The sequence below is a fragment of the Rana temporaria genome, chromosome 5, assembly GCF_905171775.1.
Source record: "Rana temporaria chromosome 5, aRanTem1.1, whole genome shotgun sequence".
Lineage (NCBI taxonomy): Eukaryota > Metazoa > Chordata > Amphibia > Anura > Ranidae > Rana > Rana temporaria.
The window spans coordinates 287,523,497-287,545,050 of NC_053493.1; the positions used below are offsets into that span (position 1 = coordinate 287,523,497).

Sequence of the window (21,554 nt, forward strand, 5' to 3'; positions counted from 1 at the left end):
ATTTTGTAGACGCTATAACTTTTGCACAAACCAATTTAATACTTATTGCGTGTTTTTTTTTTAACCAAAAATATGTAGAAGAAGAATACGTGTCGGCCTAAACTAAGGCAAAACATTTTTTATATTTATTATAGCAAAAAGTAAATATAATTTTTTTCCAAAATTTTTGCTTTATTTTTGTTTATAGCGCAAAATAAAAAAAACGCAGAGGTGATCAAATACCAAAAGAAAGCTCTATGTGTGGGGGAAAAAAAAAGGATGTCAATTTTGTTTGTTAAAGTCATGCAGTGCCAAATCGCAAAAAGTGGCCCGGTCTTTGACCAGCAAAATGATCCGGGGCTTAAGTGGTTAAATGTCCAAAATCTGACATAGTTGCAAAAAAATCTGCATTGGTCAGAAATGCTGCTTGTTACATGTCTGTGATAGAACTAGAACTGTGTACAGAGACCAATGCTAAAGCGGTATTAAATAAGGCTTACCTGTAGGTTGAATATATATCTCCAAAATTGAAAGGGTTTAGGAGATACATTTTTTTAGCAGTACTGGTGATGCCACCAGCGCATGCGCACTGGGCTCTCAATGGACAGCAATCTGTCCATTAACCTCCTTGGCGGTGTTCCCGAGCGTGACTCGGGGGTGTTTTTTTTTTATGCTAGGATCGGTAACCCCGAGTCACGCTCGGGGTAGCTGTGCAGAGCCTGCAGTGGCGTTCCTTACCTTCTCCTGGCGATCCAGCGATGATCTCCCATTGCCGTGATCGCTGGCAAGATCACCGCCGCTCCATCCGTCGGTCTGCTGACTTCCTGGTTCCGTTCCCTGCAGCAGCAATGGTGCATGGGAGCGGAACTGGGAGGGAAATTCAAATGTGAACACAAACACATAAGAGGTGGTACATTGTAATCTGAGAGGATTACACCGTATCACCTTACAATCTGACACAGTGCCCCTTGCCTGTCATTTTTTGCCCATAAAAAAAAAAACTTTTGAAAATGGCATCAAAAAAGCGCCACTTTCCTACAAAGGCGCTTTTGGATCAGTTGAGCGACAGCGGCAGCGACACGGAGGTGCTCGCAGAACAGAGCGATAGTGAGGCGTGGGGAGATTTGTCATCTGACTGACACTGATCCGGAAAGTGATAACGGTGATGATCCTGCACCAAGCGATGTGCGCACTTGGTGCCCTATTGACAGCGATACGGACCAGGTAGCGCCCCCGAGATTCCGATTCACTGGATCACCTGGGATGAAGATAGATGTTGAGAGTGACAACCCTCTGGCATACCTGCAATTATTTCTCACTGAGGAGGTAATTTTAAAAATTGTCACAGAGACCAAATCGCTACCAAGAGCAGCAAACCGCTACGCTGCATGCCAGGTTTTCCAGAACCAGAAAATGGGAACCGGTGACTAAAGAGGACATCTGGCAGTTTCTCGGACTCATCATTCTTCAGGGGGTGGTGGGGAAACCACTCCAGAAATGGTACTGGACCACAAATAGGTTACTGGCCACTCCGTTTTTTGGCACCGCGATGTCTGAATACGTTTATTCGCTCATCATGAAGTATTTACACTTCACTAACAATGAAGAATTTGATGAGGCCATGCATCCTGCGCCCAAACTAAAAAAAATTGGGAGGTATGCCAAATGATTGTGACCAATTTCCAGCAGGCCTACGTGCCAGGAAGGGACATCAGTGTGGATGAAAGTCTGATGGCCTACAAGGGACGCCTAAGCTGGATACAGTTTATTGCATCCAAAAGAATGCGTTTGGCATCAAATTCTACATGCTCTGCGAGTCATCCACCGGATACATCTGGAATTCGGTCATTTACACCGGTAAAGGCACGAAGTTCAACCCCAGGTACAGCGGCTATGGGATGGCCACATCATCTGTCCTTACACTGCTGGAGCCATTGCTGAACCAAGGATATTGTGTGACAACAGACAATTTCTACACGTCTCCGGAACTGTATGAGGTTTTGCTCCAAAACAAAACTGATGCGTATGGTACCGTTAGGCCTAACCGACGTGACATGATAGCTATGTTTGGCAAAAAAAAACAAAAAAAAAAAAACGGAGAAATGGTTGCCTTTCAGAAGGGTAAGATGATGGCAATGCGATGGCGAGACAAGGACGTGTGTCTCATGAGTACCGTGCTTAATACCTCCAGCGCCATAGTTCATACAAAACATAGGAAAGATGTGCTGAAGCTGCAAGTCGTGAACGACTATAACACAATGGGAGGTGTCGACAGAGCCGATCAGGCAATGACAAACAGCAAAAAGAATATTATAAGAAGATTTTCAGGCATCTTCTGGAACAATGGCTTTGGAATTCTCATATCCTTTATAGAGCAAAGAGAGGCATAACTCTTGTTCATTCTGACTTTATCTGGAAGGTGGCTGAGCAGATTTTTGTCAACCACCAGATGCCATCAGTAGCTGCGAACAGACCCGGACGACGTGCTGTTGACGTTGTGCTGTTGACATTTGTGCTGTTGACGTTGTCAACCCAGAACGCCTGACAGGTCGTCATTTTATGGACTACATACCGCCAACCGCAAGAAAGGCAGCACCTACCAGGATGTGCGTGGTTTTCTGTTCAAAGAGAGATGGCAATGGAAAGAAAGTCCGAAAAGAAACAAGGTTCCATTGTCCTGATTGCGACGTAGGACTTTGTCCAGTGCCATGCTTCAAAATGTTTCACACTCAGGATGTTTATTGAATTTCTTTGTTTGACAAATTTCATTATTTTTCATTACATTATTGAATACAATTATATTATTTATTAGATTATAATTCATGAGTTTGTGTTTCAATGCTCAACCCGTGGCCTGTGACCTCAATCCAATGGCAACCCGCACAGCCTCCTTTGGGTGCATGCTGCTCCACTGAACGATTGCCGGTCCTCCATATTCACGGCGGTTGTCATACACTAGCGGTTATTGTGGCTGGCTCTCCGCTCTTCTCTTGCTTTCCTAAACACACAGACACAGGGAAAGGTGCCTTGAGCAGCGTTAATTACATCTAGTGGCATCCAGGGGTTCTGAAGGTGGATTCTCACAGCTGTGCGATGAGCTTGGTGTCATTTTGGGAGCATGCAAGAGCATTATGTGTCATTTTATCTTTGCTTAATAAAAATGTTTTTTACAACTACTAGGTAATGCATTTCCCTGGACTGCTTATTTTGGCTTATATTGTCCACAACTATTTAAAGTAAATTTGCCATCATTTATTTTCTGTAATGGGAGTTGAAAGGAAAATGCCACTTTTGATGAATCTATATCACAACACGTTATAGCTTTGTGAATGGAACAATTTACTTAAAACGGAACTAAACAACTTGTCAAAAGCTCTGAGTAGACAACTCTATTGCAGAAGAGACATGCATGCATCTTCTGCAACAATAGACACTTTCTATCCTGCCCGCACTTATCTATTGAATGTACATGGAGGTGCGGAGCTCAGTGTGCAGTCCTGGAAACACTATGCCAGAATGACTGCCTCCTGTGCACATGCATGGGATGACTTCATCCCTCTTTGACCATTCAAAAGGCTGAAAACCTAGCACCTGGGGAAAGATAACAGCAGCCAGTGAGGGATGCAACTGCTGAATCGCTGAAAAGAGGAAGGGAGTATATTTGGGAAATTGGTTCAGCATCAAGTTCTCACAACCCTGTTAATTTAGAACAAAATTTTTTGATACAAGATACTGAAGTATGGCAGATGTCAACATGTCCGTTGACACCTGCTGCTCCATAGAGGAGACTGGAGGGTCCGATTGGGTCCACCTGAAAAACTGACAGGCGGACCCGATCGGGCCGCGAGTGTGTAAGGGGCCTTCGATTGTAAACTATTAGGACAAATCTTGACAGATCCTTTGAGCATCTCGAAATTGTTTACACTCACACATACAATTGGCATAAAATGTCAGCTCGCACCTCACAGATCTTTTATTTATCACTTTAAACAGCCTGTTTTGAAGGCATAGGACATTTCTTACCCGTCTAAGCCAGTGCCTACAGATGGTTGAACCGATGTGCTGGCTATGGTAATATCGGTGCTTCCAACAACAGATAGCACAACTTTGCGCATATTTCCAAAGAAAAGCTGGATGTCATTTGGTCTTTGAGGCAAATCATAGACTGGTAAATTAAAAACAAAAACATTTAGTGTTCAGACATAAATCAAGAAAACATGCTGCAATTAAAAAAAAAAAAAAAGAAAAAAAAAAGAAAAGCTTAGCGATTGTTAGCATGAACACATTTTTAAGTTATCATAAGGCCTTATGCACTCTGGACGTTTTTTTGTAGCTGCTCTTAGGGGCATTTGACTTTTTTCCCCCTGCCTCTAAACGCCCCTCCATGTCAGCCTATGTGTCATGCACACCTACAGTAAGGGAAAAAAGCATTTGATCACCTGCTGATTTTGTATGTTTGCCCACTGACACATAAATGATCAGTCTGCAATTTCAATGATAGGTTTATTTCAACAGTAAGACGGAATAAAAAAAAAAAAAAACACAGAAAAACACATTTCAAAAGGGTTTATAAATGGATTTGCATTTTAATGAATGAAATAAGTATTTGACCTCTCCGCAACATGACTGATTGTCAACAAGGGTTTTGCCACCAAGTACTGAGGTCAAACGTTTCTTGTAGTTGGCCACCAGGTCTGCACACATCTCAGGAGGGATTTTTACCCACTTTTCTTTGCAAATTCCCTCTAAATCATTAAGGTTCTGAGGCCGACATTTGGCAACTCCTCGAACCTTCAGCTCCCTCCACATTTTCTATGGGATTAAGGTCTGGAGACTGGCTAGGCCACACCAGGACCTTAATGTGCTTTTTTGAGCCAGTACGTTGCCAGGGCCACGTTTTGGGTCATTGTCATGCTGGAATACCCATCCAGGACCAATTTTCAAAGCCCAGGCTGACGAAGGAGGTTCTCACCCAAGATTTGATGGTACATGGCTTCGTCCATTGTCCCTTTTTAATGCAGCAACGGTGTCCTGACGCCTTGGCATTAAATACATGCAACGAAACCTCTGTTTTTAATGCATACAGCTGAACAGGTTAATTTGGTTTAGTGCTTCTTTGGTTGGTAACTTTGAGTCTGGCTATTATGGAAACATTTTTTATATTCCATATATATATACTTAACCGCATACTGCTAAAAACGCATCTCATTTAAAGTCCCAAAACCTCCCCCCTTCTATCCATTTACAGGGATGGAGGCCTGTGGTAGTTCTATCATATGCCTAATATAAAGTCCCAACCCTACCCCCCCCCCTTTTGTTAACACTATCCAGGGATGGAGATGCGTTTCAGGAGTGGAATAAAGTGCCTCCACAGATCTACCAACGACAGTTAATTATGCATTGTCATTTTTTGACTAGCTGGCCCATGTTGATGTGGTCCGCCTTTAATTTGGTGGTATTTTGGTTTGGTAGGCATGTTTGGTTCCACTCTTGCAAGACTCTGACAGTCACAAACATAACACCCAGAGTCAGAGGCATAATGGGACTTGTAGTTTTGCAACAGCTGGAGGTCCGCTAATTGCATATCCCTGCGCTAGACCAACTATAGGTAGGGGCATGGTCAGGTGATCCTCTGCCCCCTTTCTATTGATTAGCACTCCTGTGCTCCTATTTAGGAGACTTTAAAATTCATAGTTAGTAAACAATACACGGAGTGCCTTGACGGGGCCTGCAGCTCACACAGGTATTTGCAAATACATGCAACTAAACCTCTGTTTTTAATGCATACAGCTAGACAGGTTAATTTGGTTGGTAACTTTGAGCCTGGCTATTATGAAAACAGTATTATATATATATATATATATATATATATATATATATATATATATATATATATATACACACACACACACACACACACACACACACACACACACACACACACACACACACACACACACACACACACACATATATATATATATATATATATATATATATATACACACACACACACACACACACACACACACATACATACATACACACAAAGCGGTTGTAAACCGGCATATAATTTTTTTTTTTTCACACCTGCAAGGAAAAAAGCCATAATGAGCTAGTATGCACCGCATATTAGCTCATTATGAAATACTTACCTCGGAACGAGGTAGGGAACTTACCTGGTCCACGCAGAGCATGTCTTCCGGGTATCGCGGCTCCAGATTTCCTTTCCGGCATGGGTCGGCGGGGCCGGCCCTTCAGCCAAGGATCCCCCCTGCACATGCGCCGCTGCAACCAGCGGCGCATTGCGAGGGGAATATGTCCTAAACCGTACAGGTTTAGGAGATATTCTTTATACCTACAGGTAAGCTGCCTTATAGGCTTACCTGTAGGCAAAAGTAATAAAAGTGGGTTTACAACCACTTACCCCCGGACCATATTGCTGCCCAAAGACCAGAGTACTTTTTGCGATTCGGGACTGCGTCGCTTTAACAGACAATTGCGCGGTCGTGCGACGTGGCTCCCAAACAAAATTGGCGTCCTTTTTTTCCCACAAATAGAGCTTTCTTTTGGTGGTATTTGATCACCTCTGCGGTTTTTAGTTTTTGCGCTATAAACAAAAATAGAGAGCCAATTTTGAAAAAAATGAATATTTTTTACATTTTGCTATAATAAATATCCCCCAAAAATATATATATATAAAAAAAAAAAATTTTCCTCAGTTTAGGCCGATACGTTTTCTTCTACATATTTTTCGTAAAAAAAAAAAAAAAACGCAATAAGCGTTTGATTGGTTTGCGCAAAAGTTATAGCGTTTACAAAATAGGGGGTATTTTTATGTCATTTTTATATTTTTTTTACTAGTAATGGCGGCGATCAGCGATTTTTTTTTTTCGGTATTGCGACATTATGGCGGACACTTCGGACACTTTTTGGGACCATTGGCATTTTTATAGCGATCAGTGCTATAAAAATGCATTGTATTACTATAAAAATGCCACTGGCAGTGAAGGGGTTAACACTAGGGTACGGGGAAGGGGTTAAGTATGCCTGGGTGTGTTCTTACTGTGGGGGGGGGGGGGGGGGGGGGGGAGTGGCCTCACTAGGGGAAACACTGATCCTCGGTTCATACATTGTATGAACCGAAGATCAGCATTTCCCCTGCTGACAGGACCGGGAGCTGTGTGTTTACACACACAGCTCCCGGTCCCCGCTCTGTAACGAGCGATCGCGCCCGCCGGGCACACGCACGGGAGTCGGGGGCGAGCGCGCGCCCCTAGTGGCGGCTGGGAGAGAGGACGTCATACTACGTGCTCTCGCCCAGCCGAGCCACCTTGTGGACGTATAACGGCGGTGGGCGGTCAGCAAGTGGTTAATAGCATACTGCTAAAAACGCATCTCATTTAAAGTCCCAAAACCTTTCCCCCCTTCTATCCATTTACAGGGATGGAGACTTGTGGTAGTCCTATCATATGCCTCATGTAAAGTCCCAACCCTATCCCCCCCTTTTTTTGAGTGTTATATTGTGTTTCTTCCACTTGCGAATAATCGCACCAACTGTTGTCACCCTCTCACCAAGTAGCTTGGCGACGGTCTTGTATGTCTACAATCTCGTCCCTGACATCCTTGGACAGCTCTTTGGTATTGTCCATGGTGGAGAGATTAATCTTGATGGATTGCTTCTGTGGACAGGTGTCTTATACAAACAAGCCGAGATTAGGAGCACTCTAAGGACTCATGCACACTGGATGTTTTTACAGCAGCTGTTTTGGCAGTAGACGTTTTTTTCACATAGGCTGTTAGCAGTTTTGGACAGTTTTGGGCAGTGGCGTTTTTGAGCAGTAAAAAAACTCAAAACTAGTGGGTTCTGCGAGACGTTTTTCAGCTGTAAAAACGCTCCAATGCTGACAAACGTCAATAAACGCAGATAAACGCTCAAAAACATCACTCACCAGCGTTTAACATGTTTGATCCATTGAAAAAGAAAAAAGAAAATTTCTGCAACAAAAAAAACGCTAATGCGGAAAAACGTTGGAAAAAAAAAATCACTGCAAAGCTACTGGCTTTTTTTTATCGTTATTTTAACGTCCAGTGTGCATGAGGTTTAAGAGATTGCTCCTAATCGCAGCTTGTTACCTGTATAGAAGACAGCTAGGAGCCAGCAATCTTGCTCATTGATAGGGGATCAAATACTTATTTCACTCAATACAAATCAATTTATAACTTTTTTTGAAATGCGTTTTTCTGGATAGATTTGTTATTCAGTCTCACTGTTAAAATAAAAACTTACAATTAAAATTCTAGACTGCCCACTGACAAAGAATTGATCAAAACGAACAAAATCCGCAGGGGGATCAAATACTTATTTCCCCCTTGACTGTATCCTTTTAGCAGCGTTTAGAGGCAGGAAAAAAAAAACCACTGCCAATGCGTCCAGGAGCAACATAGTTTGAGCAGAAAAAATGCTCGACGCTACTAATAGCTGCTAAAAGTGCCTAAAAGCTACTGCTTGAGCATTAATTCATTTAAGTGGCCAGAAAAGGATAACACTAATAACGCTGTAAATTTAGAAGCTTTAAGGCTGGGTAGAAATAGGTCAGAAATGGTCTGTTCAGCAGGAACCGAGATTCGGCTTGTGTGTACAGTTTACTATCGGCTAACACTGTTCTGTTAAACCGTCATTCTGGAAAACCAGTATCCAATCAGCACCAATGGCTGTGAGCACTGATCAGATGTTTTTATTTTATTTTAACTGCACCAGCACGCAGAAGCCAAAACCTACATATACCACGCCCCCGCATATGTAAACTGCATTCAAACCACACGTGGTGAATTGCCGTGAACGTTAGTGCGATATCGCCAATTCTAGTTCAAGACCTCCTCAGTAACTCTAAACAGGTAACCTGCAAACAATTTTAAAGAGTCGCCTATGGAGATTTTAAGTACGAAAGTTTGGCACCATTCCAGGGGTGTGTGCAATTTTAAAGCGTAACATGTTAGGCATCCATTTACATGACCCATCATCATCTTTTGCCTGACGAAGAGGTCCTGCGTGGCCTCGAAACGTTGCTCTTTTGGATCAATAGATATGCATTACATTTTTGGACGTTTTTTTAAATGATCCCTGGTGTGCTGGCGAATATGTATATACCATCATCATCTTACACATTATACAAAAAATAAAAATCAGGCTAACTTGTGTTTTTTCTTTTTTACCGTGTGACATAAAAAGCTGCAGGGCTCCGAGGCAATAAGAAGTGTCAGACGAATGTAGCGACGAACAATAAAAGGACATGGTATAGAAACTGCACCCAGAGGAAAAGACTGAGTCAGCACTTTCTGCTCAGAGTGGGCCGAGAACTGAATGATTAGCGATCATATGATAACTCCGTTCTCGGGCTTTGAGCCGACAAAGGACAGATGCACCATCAGACCAATGCTGCAGCATGGAAGTATATTTATTTATATATAACCCAAACTTATCCTGAACTTGTACTGCAAAAAAGGTAGGTGCATTAGCAGTCATGGGTCGCCTTTTCCTTTCTGGACTTGCAAATACCTGTCAATACCTCCAGTGCCACAGAGCTTCCCACCTAAAATATACTCAGTAGAATACCTCTAGCTCGTTTGAGTCACAGACTCTACTGAATTTAACCGAAAATCTATACTATGTGACCAATTAAGCTTTGCAAATAAAAGTTGAACGTGAACCTGACTGGGCTTAAAAAAAATAAAAAAATAAAAAAAAAAACACACCTTAAATAACAGTTTTGGGCGCCTTGTGTAAAATAATATCCAATCGAGGCTCTTGTCCAACCTACTAAAATGACTGATGCATGATTGTGACATGTAAAATACTTCATTGAAATACTGTATTACTTTGCAAGAATTACAGAATAATTTTATTTTACCTTCACAGACCAGCTGTTCATCTGGGAACTCTTCATCAAATCTTGTATTTTTTAACTTTGAATACTCGGCAATGACTTTTTGGGCCACTTCTGGCTTGTATAGTACTGCCCTGAGAGAATTTAAAATATATTACAAAAATAAACCTGTGCTCATTTATCATTCACAATTTCCTAGTAACAGTTGCATACACAATACTCAAAAATTATTTATTGCATCTTTTTGTAAACACCATTTTCATTGATAAAACACAGCTGATAGCACATGGTTATTAAGGCTGGGTTCACATATATGCAAATTGGATACGAGTTTCCCCCGCATCAAATTCGTGTGACTGGCTCTCAATAGGGCTGGGTTCACACAGGTCCAGGACGGCTATGGTCCAGATTGCAGGAGGGTCCTGTGCGTCTTTGGGTCCGTTTCAGGTGTGAATTCAGGCACGATTCAGGGCTTTTGGGCCCAGGTGGTGACTTTTTTACATGACAGCATTGGTTCCCCCTTAGCCCTTGACCCAAAGCAGTGCCTTCTAGGGATTTTTCCTGATGTCCTAGACAGACCCACTAAAATATTCATACAAGAGACATTATTTTCAGCCAGGAAACTCATAGCCAGAAAGTGGATGAGGCCAGTACCCCCAACTCTGTCGGAGTGGAAGACTGAGATCAATGTGACTATGCCATACAAAAAATGCATTTATGTCAATAGGGGGTGTCCGGCTAAATATAACAAAATATGAGAAGTGGTTGCGGAACCCTGACACTTGCACGTGAGTATTGACTGGCCCAGATTGCTAGTGTCACAAACTGTAGCATTATAGTATTGCCGCCCTTCTATTCGCCTATATATATACCCTACTCATTTTTGGAGAACTCGCCAGTGTGTACCGGACGAGCTGGTTATTACACAGCATGGCGACTTTTGTATTTATTTGATTATTACTTTTACCGTATTGTTCTTGTGATGTATACACTGTATGCCATTAAAGACCTTTTTGTTTGAAAAAAAAAAAAAAAAAAAAAAAAAAAAAAATAGGGGGCAAATCACAGGTGCGTGTTATACGCTGATAGTGTACCACGGAAGGGGGCAGGCGACTCTCTGTAATTCTCTGAGCTGTCATCTCCTGTTCACTCGGCTCGCACTCAGCTCTCACATCACACACAGTCCCACTTCCGCCGCCGGCATTGGACCAGTGTTCTGTCTATCACAGGAGCTGGTCAAATGCCGATGGCAGAGGCAGGACTGAGAGCCACGTCATCTCCACACTTACGCAACCACATTTTTTTTTAACGTTTACAACTCGATGCTCACGGAGCTCTGAAAACCGAGTGATTAGCGGTGTCGGTTCTCAGTGCAGAGGCACCGGGGGATCGATGCTGCATCCACCTAGGCAAGTGTGATTGAGGGGGAGGGGGGGGAATCTTAAATTTCCTTTAATTAACGGAACTTAACATACCTGCGAAACTGCTGTCGTGACACCTCATCACCATAGAAAAAACACACTGTACATAATTTGTTCAACTGATGATGCATCTCTTGATTTCTTGTATTGCAGGATATTGTAACTATCTTTTTAAAGGAAATACAAGATAAAACACAAAGTGATAATAGAAAAATCCAACAGAACAGCTTCATCTGAATCCTTTTATAAAAGCTACAAAACATATTACCCCCCCCCCCCCCCCCCCGCCTTGTATTTTTTTCTCCACTATTTTTAATAACGTCCAAGAAAGCTTTTTTATTTTTGTTATTTACAGATTTTTATTCCTCCATTTTAAGCAACAATTTTTAGTTTTAATAAATAAAGTTTTCCCAAAACAATAAGGGCTAGCTAAAAGAGGCAACAAAAGGGAAGCTTTCTTTGCAGATACCTTTGGTTAAAATCTTATACTGAACCCTGTAGTAAAGGGGATGAGTCACTGTTGTGTGGACTCATTCCAGCTCAAACAAACAATGGACCTTTTTCAGCAGACCTGAAAAGTATGCTTATATTGTAAAATGGAAATATCTCCTCCACCTTTAGGCTGGAAATATTACATATTGTAAATATCAATAGAAATATTTCATATTTAACCAGACAAAACTTTAATTTTGTACACACCACAAAAACCTTTTCTTTGAGTTCATTGAAGGACACAGCTTCGCTTCTTCACAGATAATTTGATACAGTCAGCTTCAGGGGCAGAACACTAGGTGCCACCTAAGAACACTAAGGGGCAGTCCTCTGGATGTGGCGGCCAAACTTTCCTTCAGCAATATAGGATTAAGTTAGTAGCCAGCCATGCCAGGAAGATAATACTGAGACAGCCAAGACAAGGCTGGGCAAATGCTGTGTTCTTCAATCAACTCAGAGAAAGAATTTTACGAGTACAAAAGTCAAGTTTTCAATATCACTAACTGAAGTACAAAGCTTAAAGGGGTTGTAAACGTAAAAAAACGAAATTGCTTCCTTTACCTTCGTGCAGTCCTCCTTCACTTACCTCATCCTTCCATTTTGCTTTTAAATGTCCTTTTTTTTTCTGAGAGATCCTCACTTCCTGTTCTGTCTAACGACACAGTAATGCGACACTTTCTCCCTAGTGTGGAGAAAGCCTCTTGAGGGGGCGAGCAGGAGGGTCAGGACGCCATCTAATTTGCAGATCGAGAAAGGAGACGTGTGTTAGTGGGCATCCTGACACTCCTGCTCGCCCCTTCAAGAGGCTTTCTCCACACCAGGGAGAAAGTGTCGCATTACTGTGTGTAGTTACAGAAAGAACAGGAAGTGAGGATTTCTCAAAAGAAAAGGAAATTTAAAAGCAAAATGGAAGGATGAGGTAAGTGAAGGAGGACTGCACTAAGGTAAATGAAGCTATTTAGGCAAACATTTTTTTACCTTTACAACCTCTAACTTCTTCATGGATGGGATGTTCCAAAGCAGTACCAGAAGTATCAGCAAGAGACCCCATGTGGAACTTCTACCACAAGCTTTCTGGACAAAGCTAGCATTAGCTTAACAGCTATGTCAACTTTGTAAATCTTGGTACACATGTGAACTGACAAAGCTGCCTTACAAAACTGAAAAAACAGAAGTAAAGCGATGAAAATCCTAGAACATGCCAAGTGTCCTGGAAGAATGGGCAGTAATGGAGCCTTGAACATGTGAAAATAAAGACCTGGATCACCATTCTACAAATCCATCTAGAAATGGTGGAAATCGAGGCAGCCTAACCTTTTCTATGACCCTCTTGAATGAACAGAGCATCAGACTTACATATAGATGCTTTGGCTGAGAGATCAACTCTAACAGCCCTGAGCACATCCAGGCAAAGGAGAGCCGCTTTCTTCGCATGAGATTGATGTGAACACAAGGAAGGAAACCTCTACTTTTGGTAGAAAACACAACCCTAGGACCCATGTCTAACACCAACACCAAAAAGGGCCGCTTACAAGAAAGAGCCATGGACATTCAACAGGCATTACAGACGGCCACAAAGAATGCCACATTAACGTGTATATTTTCAAAAGTACGTTTCTCTGCAAGGCTGACAAAATTTAAGATCAGAAGGCAGTAGAGGGGGCCTAGGTGGTGTATGGAGGCAAAAGAATGCTGAGAAAGAACAGCCAAGGCAGAGACCTGTGATCCACGCAATAAAAAAAATAAAAAAAATAAAAAGTGCGAAGTAGGTTTTCCAAATAAGATCCATGATGAATTGAGAAGTAAACTTCAACCCCAAGCATCGCAGGGAATAGGATCTTGTTTTTCAGCATCTAGCTCTCAACAGCCAAGCTGTCAAAGCCAGTGACCATAAAGCAGGGTGGCTCACTGAACCTCGAGTGAGAAGGTCCGGGAGAATCGAGCGACACCAAGGCATGCCTGTGACCAGCCGAATGAGATCTGTTAACCAAGCCCTGTGTGGCCAATCTGGAGCCACCATAATGAACGAGATGCCCTATCAATGGAAACAACCAGGGAAGGCTTTAAAAAAATATGTGTGAATGCATAAATCAGGGATTACCCATGCCAAGGAGCCAACAGAGCATCCAGGCACACAGAGAACCTTCCGATTGAGCCTGGATGCAAAGAGCATTAGGGTGCCCTGAAGCTGACAAATCGGAAAGAACACTTTGGAGTGTAGGGATCATTCCCCCTGATCCAGACGCTGACGACAGATAGCCCACTAGCCAGATGCCTACTCTTGGAATGTGAACTGCAAATGGGGCTGGTACACGATGCTCCACACAATCAAGGATTCGGGACCATTGCAAGGTCGCAGCCAAGCTCTGGTGCCGCCCTGGTGGTCAATGTAAGCACCGTTGTGGTGTTGTCTGATTGCATTCAAATTGGTTAACCCCTTCCAATTGTAAATAAAGACAGAACACTAGAAGTTAAATGATATTGATGTGAAGGCTCCAGAGTCCAGCAGCTTTTACTGGATAAGTGTGCCATCATGCCCCCATCCCCCCACACAAAGAAGCTGGCATACATTGTGATATGCCAACGGAGGGGAAGAAAAATTCCCAGACAAAAGAAAGCAAATCCACCAAGTTAATGATGCCTTGTTCAATTGAGACAGGTGAATGGGAAGTCCCAGAATGCTGTTCTACTTTTCCAATCTCTCTCTGCAGAGGTCTGGTGCGATGTTGTAAAGGACCACTTCAAAAGGAAGCCACCATGAGGTTTGGAATGCTCAGAAAAATGAATGAGGCAAAGGATGTGAAGATGCAACTTTTGAAGTTTCTCTTGAGTGAGAAAAACCTTGGCCACAGATGTGTCCAGCAAGAGCCCCAGATATTCCAAATGCAGGGAGGCATCAGGACCAATTTGTGCAGACTGAGTGAGCGAGTGAATAACTTGTATAGCGATACAAATGTGAACTAAAATTGCCTCAAGGCGTTTATTTCCATCCAGTGTTGTCCTTATCCTTCAAAAGAGGTGGGTCTTACGTTTTTTTCCTAAAGGCCCGATGGTTGTGAGAATGTGATTGGGGGTGTACTGAGGATCCTCTAGGGCATGGGTAGGGAACCTTGGCTCTCCAGCTGTGGTGAAACTAAAAATCCCATCATGCCTCTGCCTCTAGGAGTCATACCTGCGATTGTCAGGGTCTTGCAATGTCTCATGGGACTTGTAGTTGCAAAACAGCTGGAGAGCCCCTGCTCTAGGGTTCTGACCGTGATGAGGAGGTTGCACTCCAAATCTGAAGCCGCTTGAGCTCACAGGAGTCGTTAAGGTACCCACGATCAAAATCTCCCGTAAGTGCAAGAGGGCCAAAACTTTGGTGAAGGCCCACGGAGCCGAATCCAGGCTAAAAAGGAAGCGCAACAAACTGAAAATGCTGTTCCCTCACAGCGAACCGAAGAAACCTCTGATGGTAGCGAGAAAGGGGTAGGGGACATGAAGATGGACATCTTCAAACGTCAATCGAGGAGAGGAAGTCACCCGGGTGTAAAGAAGGCTACGACAAAGGACTTCAAGTAAAAAATTGGATAAACACTGTCCTCCTTTGGAACAATGAAGTTGATAGAGCCCCCGTAGTATTCGGAGGATGACAACCAGGCTATGACTAGTGGCGTGCCGAAAGAAGAAAAGGTGCCGCACATTGCAGGGGGTGTCATCCAGCCTCCCCTTCCTCCTCCTTATGCAGAGCGGCGATCTCTGTGTCATGGAGCCGAATTGTCCGGGTGGCCGCAGTAACAATGTCCCGCCTCCTGTGAGAGACGGCACAATGATCCAATGCCGGGACATTGAATCAGTAGGATGCATCACAGGAGGCAGGACATTGTTACTGCGACCGCTCAGCATGGGAAAATTAAATGCAGCTTCGTGACACAGCGAAATGATCAAAAACACAGTACATTCTTCTTTATCCAGCAAACACATCCACTGGATCACAAATATTGGCAAATATTTACCTAATCAAAGCAGAATAGATAATAGGCCTTTTTTCTAATCCATCCAAACACTTTGATCACTAGTGATTACCTGTACATTTATATGCTCATGAACAGATTGCTGTATAATGTTAGTGCCAATGCATACCTTAGCTCCTTAGCTAACAATTCCCACCTCAAGACAATCACTATTTTCTCAAGCAGCTGTTCTAAAATATTTTTTTACAACCCTAAAAGATTCCTTATAGGAGACAGCTCAATGTGTCCAGTAGCTTTACCTCTAGTGATCCTTCTTTGAGAACAAATTTGTCTGGCGTAAGAAAAAGCACATTTGGATCCATAACGACATTGTTCTCTATATTAACAAAACAGACTGCTTTAACATAAGCAGCTCTGGAGCCTGTATTCCTGACAGAGAAGCTAGCTTTGCTTATTCTACCAGGCAATACACCATTTATGGTCAAAACGCAGCTGTCCGACAACTTTTTCACATCTTCAAGTATTATATTGCTCGTGCCACCATAGCCGGATAGAGGAATCTAAAGAAAAAGAAACAGACATTAACGCAAAGACCACCAAGCTAGATTTAAAGTAGGGCTGTTACTGATTAAAATGTTCGTGTTCGATTAAATCGATTTTTTTTTTAATCAACTAATTTCAATTAATTATAACACATACATTTTTCGGATCACCACCATATATAGTCCCCACTGTAATATCCACAAACATCTCCCCCACTGTAATCCACAGACATTGCCCCACAGTAATATGGTCCACATCTCCCCCACTGTATAGGAAGGCTAGAGTTTGCTTAGTCTTACCAGAGAAACCGGCCGAACACGAGCAGTTGAGGCCGGGTGATGACGTCAGCGCGCCGCTCTAGGCTCACCTAGGCCGCCGCGTGGACAAAGATGGTCGCCGCTAGGGGAGCTAGGGTGAAGCTGTGGCCTTTTTTATGGCCGAGGCAGCAGCGGAGCTCTGCGGATCACGCGGTGTGCTGATCCGCATATGGTGACCCGTTTGGATTACAAATCATTTACAATCTATTGCACCACTAGTACTAATCAAAAAAATTTTGATCGATCAAAAAAAATTACGATTAAATCGAGGAATTAATCTTTAATTTCCACAGCCCTAATTTAAAGGTTTCAGATTTTAAGGTTTTAGGTGTAAGATTTCAACCGACGAGCTTAAAATGTCAGGTCATTACCAAGTTAAAAAGGAATGCTGGTTCAATTGAAACAGGCGATTTACTTAGATACATACAGTACTGTTAAAAAGTATTTTCCCCCTACATGATTTTAATTTTGTTTGCACATTTCTCACACTTACATGATTGGGATCAAAAATGTATAATATTACACAAAGATAACCCAAGTGAATCCAAGATAAAACAAAAATTAATTTCTTATTTCTTTTATTAAAAGGGAAAACATCTGTTCAAACCTGCCTGGCCCTATGTGAAAAAGTAAATGCCCCCTCCCATGCTGAATCATAAATGAACTGTGATTATTCACAATTTTGTGGAAAGCAGAGTTAAATTTCACCTGCCACACCCAGGCTTGATTCCTGACAGACCTGTTGAATCAAGAAATCACAACTAGAAGCTGTCTGACAAAATTAAGCATGCCAACAGATCACAAAAAGCCAGAGTGCCACAATCTAAAACAAATTCAAGAACAGATTAGAAACAAACATGTGTCGGTTTAGGAAGGGTTTCAAAGCCATTTCTAAGCCTTTGAAACTCCAGTGAACCACGGGGAGAGCCTTTATCCACGAATGGAGATAACATTCCCAGGAGTGGCTGGCCTACAAAAAATTACTCCAAGAGCATGACAACTCATCCAGGAGGACAAAAAAAATAAAAAAAGCTCTACCAGAAAATCCTAAAGGAAAAATGTCCGGCCATCAGTTCATAACCTCAAACTCAAGTTCACTTGGGTTATGCAGCAGAACAATGATCCGAAACACAACAGCAAGTCCACCTCCAAATGGTTCAAACAAAAAAATGTAGGTTCTGGAGTAACCTAGTTAAAGCTCTGGCTTAAATTCAAGTGAGACAGACGCTGTATCATGACCTTACATAGGCCTCCAATGTGGCTGAATGGAAACAGTTCTGCAAAGAGTGGGCCAAAATTTCTCTACAGCATTATCGCAAATGCTTGATCCAAGGGTGGCGCAACCAGTTATTAGGTTTAGGGGGCAATTGCTTTTTCACATAAAGCCAAGCAGGTTTGGACAGCTTTTTTGCCTTCAAAAATGAAACCATCAATTAAAAACTGCATTTTGTATTTACTTGGGTTATCTTTATGTAATAAAATTTGTTTGATAATCTGAAGTGTGACAAATATGCAAAAAAAAAAAAAAATCTGAAAGGGGGCAAATACTTTTTCACACAACTGTAAATGGAAAACTACTGGTGCTTCCATTTTCTAGATAGCTACTAAAGAAAATCGTTAAAGTGGAAGTCCTGTCAAAAATTAAAAATGTTCTATTAGAGCCCTTTCACACTGGAAACTCCTATAGCAGAGCGTTAAAATAGCGGTAAAACACCGCAATTTTACCGGGGTTTCAATTCATTTCAATGGAGAGGGGCGTTTTTGAGCGTTTTTTTCAGCGCTCAAAAGCTGCTCCAAAGATGCTGCTTGCAGGACTTTTCTCAACGCTCCTCCAGCGCAACGCCTCAGTGTGAAAGGGTCCATTGAGATGCAAGGGGAGCGTTTTATGAGTGTTGTAATAGCGCTATTTTTACCGCGAAAATGCGGCAAAAACACCGCAAAAATGCACCAGTGTGAAAGGGCTCTTAATTTTAGGTAAAATACTTTTATCATTGACATTATTCATTTTCTTTATAGCAGATTGCAAAGCTTAGAAAATCCAAAGACAGAAAATCAGCTCCTTCCTGTTCAAGGACAACCTTACTTCCTTATTTCTGAATTTTGCATGGGGGGCCTCTCACTTCCTGGAAACATTGTCCTGATACACGCCCACACCACCATCCCTTCTCTTCTTTGGACAGACATGCCTAGACCTGCCCAGCCCCACCCCCATCCCTCCTCCTCACATCTCCTGTCTTCACAGCCATGTTTTGGCCAGCAGTTTCTCCTAAGAGAGGGGGGGGGGCAGGCATTGGAAGTCAGTTCTGTGTGTTAGAAACCGTAATATAGATTACAATGCAACATGGTGCAGATTTTCTACAGTGTACAACCACGTGGTTGTTTCTGCATGGCACAATGTTCATGGTGGAGCAATGAGTAAGCACCAGTAGTTAAGGTGTGAAACATGCCAGCTGTTGATTGCATCTTTTGCTGTATGGTTTTTAACCAATAAAGAAATTGTTGTTGGAGTGCAGCCATCCGGATTGAATTATTTTCTATATGGTGTGGCACTGTGTGCATGGTGTGGCACACGCCCAGCTGAGGGAGCTACATGTAAGTTAGCTACAAATTGGTTTAAGGCTCCGTTTCCACTAGGGCAACTTGTCATGTGACTTTGGACACATACAGGCGCATGAAAAGTCACAGCCCATTGATTTCAATGGCAAACATTCCTATCTATGCGACTTTAAAAATGGTGCCTGCACTACTTTGGTCGAGTGTAAAGTTAGATCAAAGCTGCACTCAGTCGCACTCTAAATCGCACAGCTTTGGCGTCGCACTAGTGGAAACGTAGCCTAAGGCTAGAGTATGACCTTGATCCAACTTTACACTCTGGATCAAAATCGCATATAAGCATTGCAGGTACCTTTTCAAAGTCGCAGTTTTTCAAAGTCGCATAGATGGAAAGGGGTGCCATTGAAATCAATAGGCTGTCATTTGTTATGCGACTTTGTGTTTAAAGTCGCATGACAATTCATACTAGTGGAGCCTTAGTCTACATTTCCACTATTGTAACCACAAGTTGCACGATTTAGAGTGCAGCTTTGATCCAACTTTACACTCTCTGGATCAAAGTGGCATCAAAGCATTGCAGGTACCTTTTCAAAGTTGCTGATCAAAGTCACATAGATGGGAACGGTACCATTAAAATCAATGGGTTGTGACTTGTCATGCGACTTTGGACACAGTCGCATGACAAGTCATGTTGCCACTATTGCGACCACAAAGTTTCACGATTTAGAGTGTGAATTTGATGTGACTGAGTGCAGCTTTGATCCAACTTTTGGATCAAAGTCGCATCAAAGCATTGCAGGTACCTTTTCAAATTTGCTGATCAAAGTCACATAGATGGGAACAGGTGCCCCCCCATGTCCAGCTCTTATCCTGTGCACAGCTATACTGTATATGTGCACTGCACCTCCCCCTGTGTGGATGGGACTTTATTTCTTAATTTTTCTCATGTATTAGGATGTACAATGACAGAACAATGGGCGGGAACCCATGATGAGCTCCTCCCATCCTGTATACGCCCACTGGCTACACAGAAACAGTGTCCCTCCCAGGAAGTGATGTCACTAGCTTTCAGGAACCACACCCACTTGCTGATTTTACTCAGAAGGAAGTAGAATTGAAGTCATATGACGGCACTGGATACGGCAAAATAAAAAAAGGTAGAAAACTAGGATTTTTTTTTATTTTGGAGCATAAGGCTGAACTTAACTCACATTAATGATTGCAGGGGAGAAATTCAAGTGTTATGGTGGACTTCCACTTTAAGACCACATTCTTAAAATATGAGATGGCTTACGTTATATAAAGGAGCTATATTGATTCTTAACAGATCACTTTGAGGTCCTTTTAATATTTGATCAATAAGGATCCAGAACATAGGACTTAATAATCATGGATAAGGAGGTAAAAGTTCCTCTTTAGAAGCCTGGAATCTCCCCCCCCCCCCCACTTTCTCTTTAGGTGAAGCATCTAGCCGAGTTGTGAGATTCCAAATTGTTTGACATGCTTCCGACCGGCGCATACAGTGCGTCACCAGTTGCCGAAAGAAGCCGGACTGCGAGTCAGCTCTATACGGCGCCTGCGCACCGACGTTCGGCAACTCGTGACGCGCTGTATGCGCTGGTCAGAAGCATGTCAATCAATTAGGAACGCCCAGTCCCGCAGATTACATACCCGGAAGCCGCGGTGAAAATATAGATAATACGGTATGTACGGCAAGGATTTAAAAAAAAAAAAAAAAGCCTAATGTCATTCTCACAACTCGGCTGAATGTAATGTTAAACATTTTTTTTGGGGTGAACCCCCGCTTTAATGAACAACACTTAGACCCGCCTTTATCAGAGACCATGAACATAGACTTCAGTGAGTTCTTTGCAAAGTCAATGCTGACGAGAGCATTGGTGCCTCAAACACCCATTTAACCACTTGGTGACCAGCCGCCGCAGTTTTACTGCGGAAGGTTGGCTCTGCAAATCGACGTTACGTTGCTTCCCATTGTGGCCACTAGGGGCATGCGCACATGTCCGCGGCTTGCAGACGATGCTAGTGCCCGGCGGGTGCGATAACTGCCTGGCACCCGCGATTGCTCGGGACAGAGCAGGAAATGGGATTTCAGGGGAGAAATTACTTAGTGTGTTTATACAAAGTATGAACAGCGATCCGTCATCTCCCCTAGTAAGTTTGGGTACAGCATCGCACAATTGTCAATTAAATCCTTCCAGGGCTGAAATGGTTAAGCACACTATACAATTTTACCACAGACTTACAGTAAATTTAATGCCTGGTTGTGAAGATTTAACTCCTGACTGTTTAATTTCCAGCTTGGCCAACATGCAGCCTACGCGTGTGGGAGAAAACATCATGTGGACAGCTGAATCTTCTTTAGGACGGATTGTGAGCTCACGATTGCTT

General features: G+C 42.7%; 1 protein-coding gene across 2 annotated transcripts in view; it reads right to left on the minus strand.

Moving 5' to 3' along the window:
* Nucleotides 1-21,554, minus strand: part of CEP192 (centrosomal protein 192) — a 190,263-nt gene that overhangs the window by 34,570 nt on the left and 134,139 nt on the right. For both annotated transcript variants that reach the window (XM_040353923.1, XM_040353922.1), the window contains exons 33-37: nt 21,410-21,554; nt 16,032-16,292; nt 11,342-11,454; nt 9,891-10,000; nt 4,003-4,144 (exon numbers count right to left, since the gene is read on the minus strand). The exon at nt 21,410-21,554 is cut by the window's right edge and continues 35 nt beyond it. In XM_040353923.1, coding sequence (XP_040209857.1) covers nt 4,003-4,144; nt 9,891-10,000; nt 11,342-11,454; nt 16,032-16,292; nt 21,410-21,554 — 771 coding nt within the window. The remainder of the gene's footprint in view (nt 1-4,002; nt 4,145-9,890; nt 10,001-11,341; nt 11,455-16,031; nt 16,293-21,409) is intronic.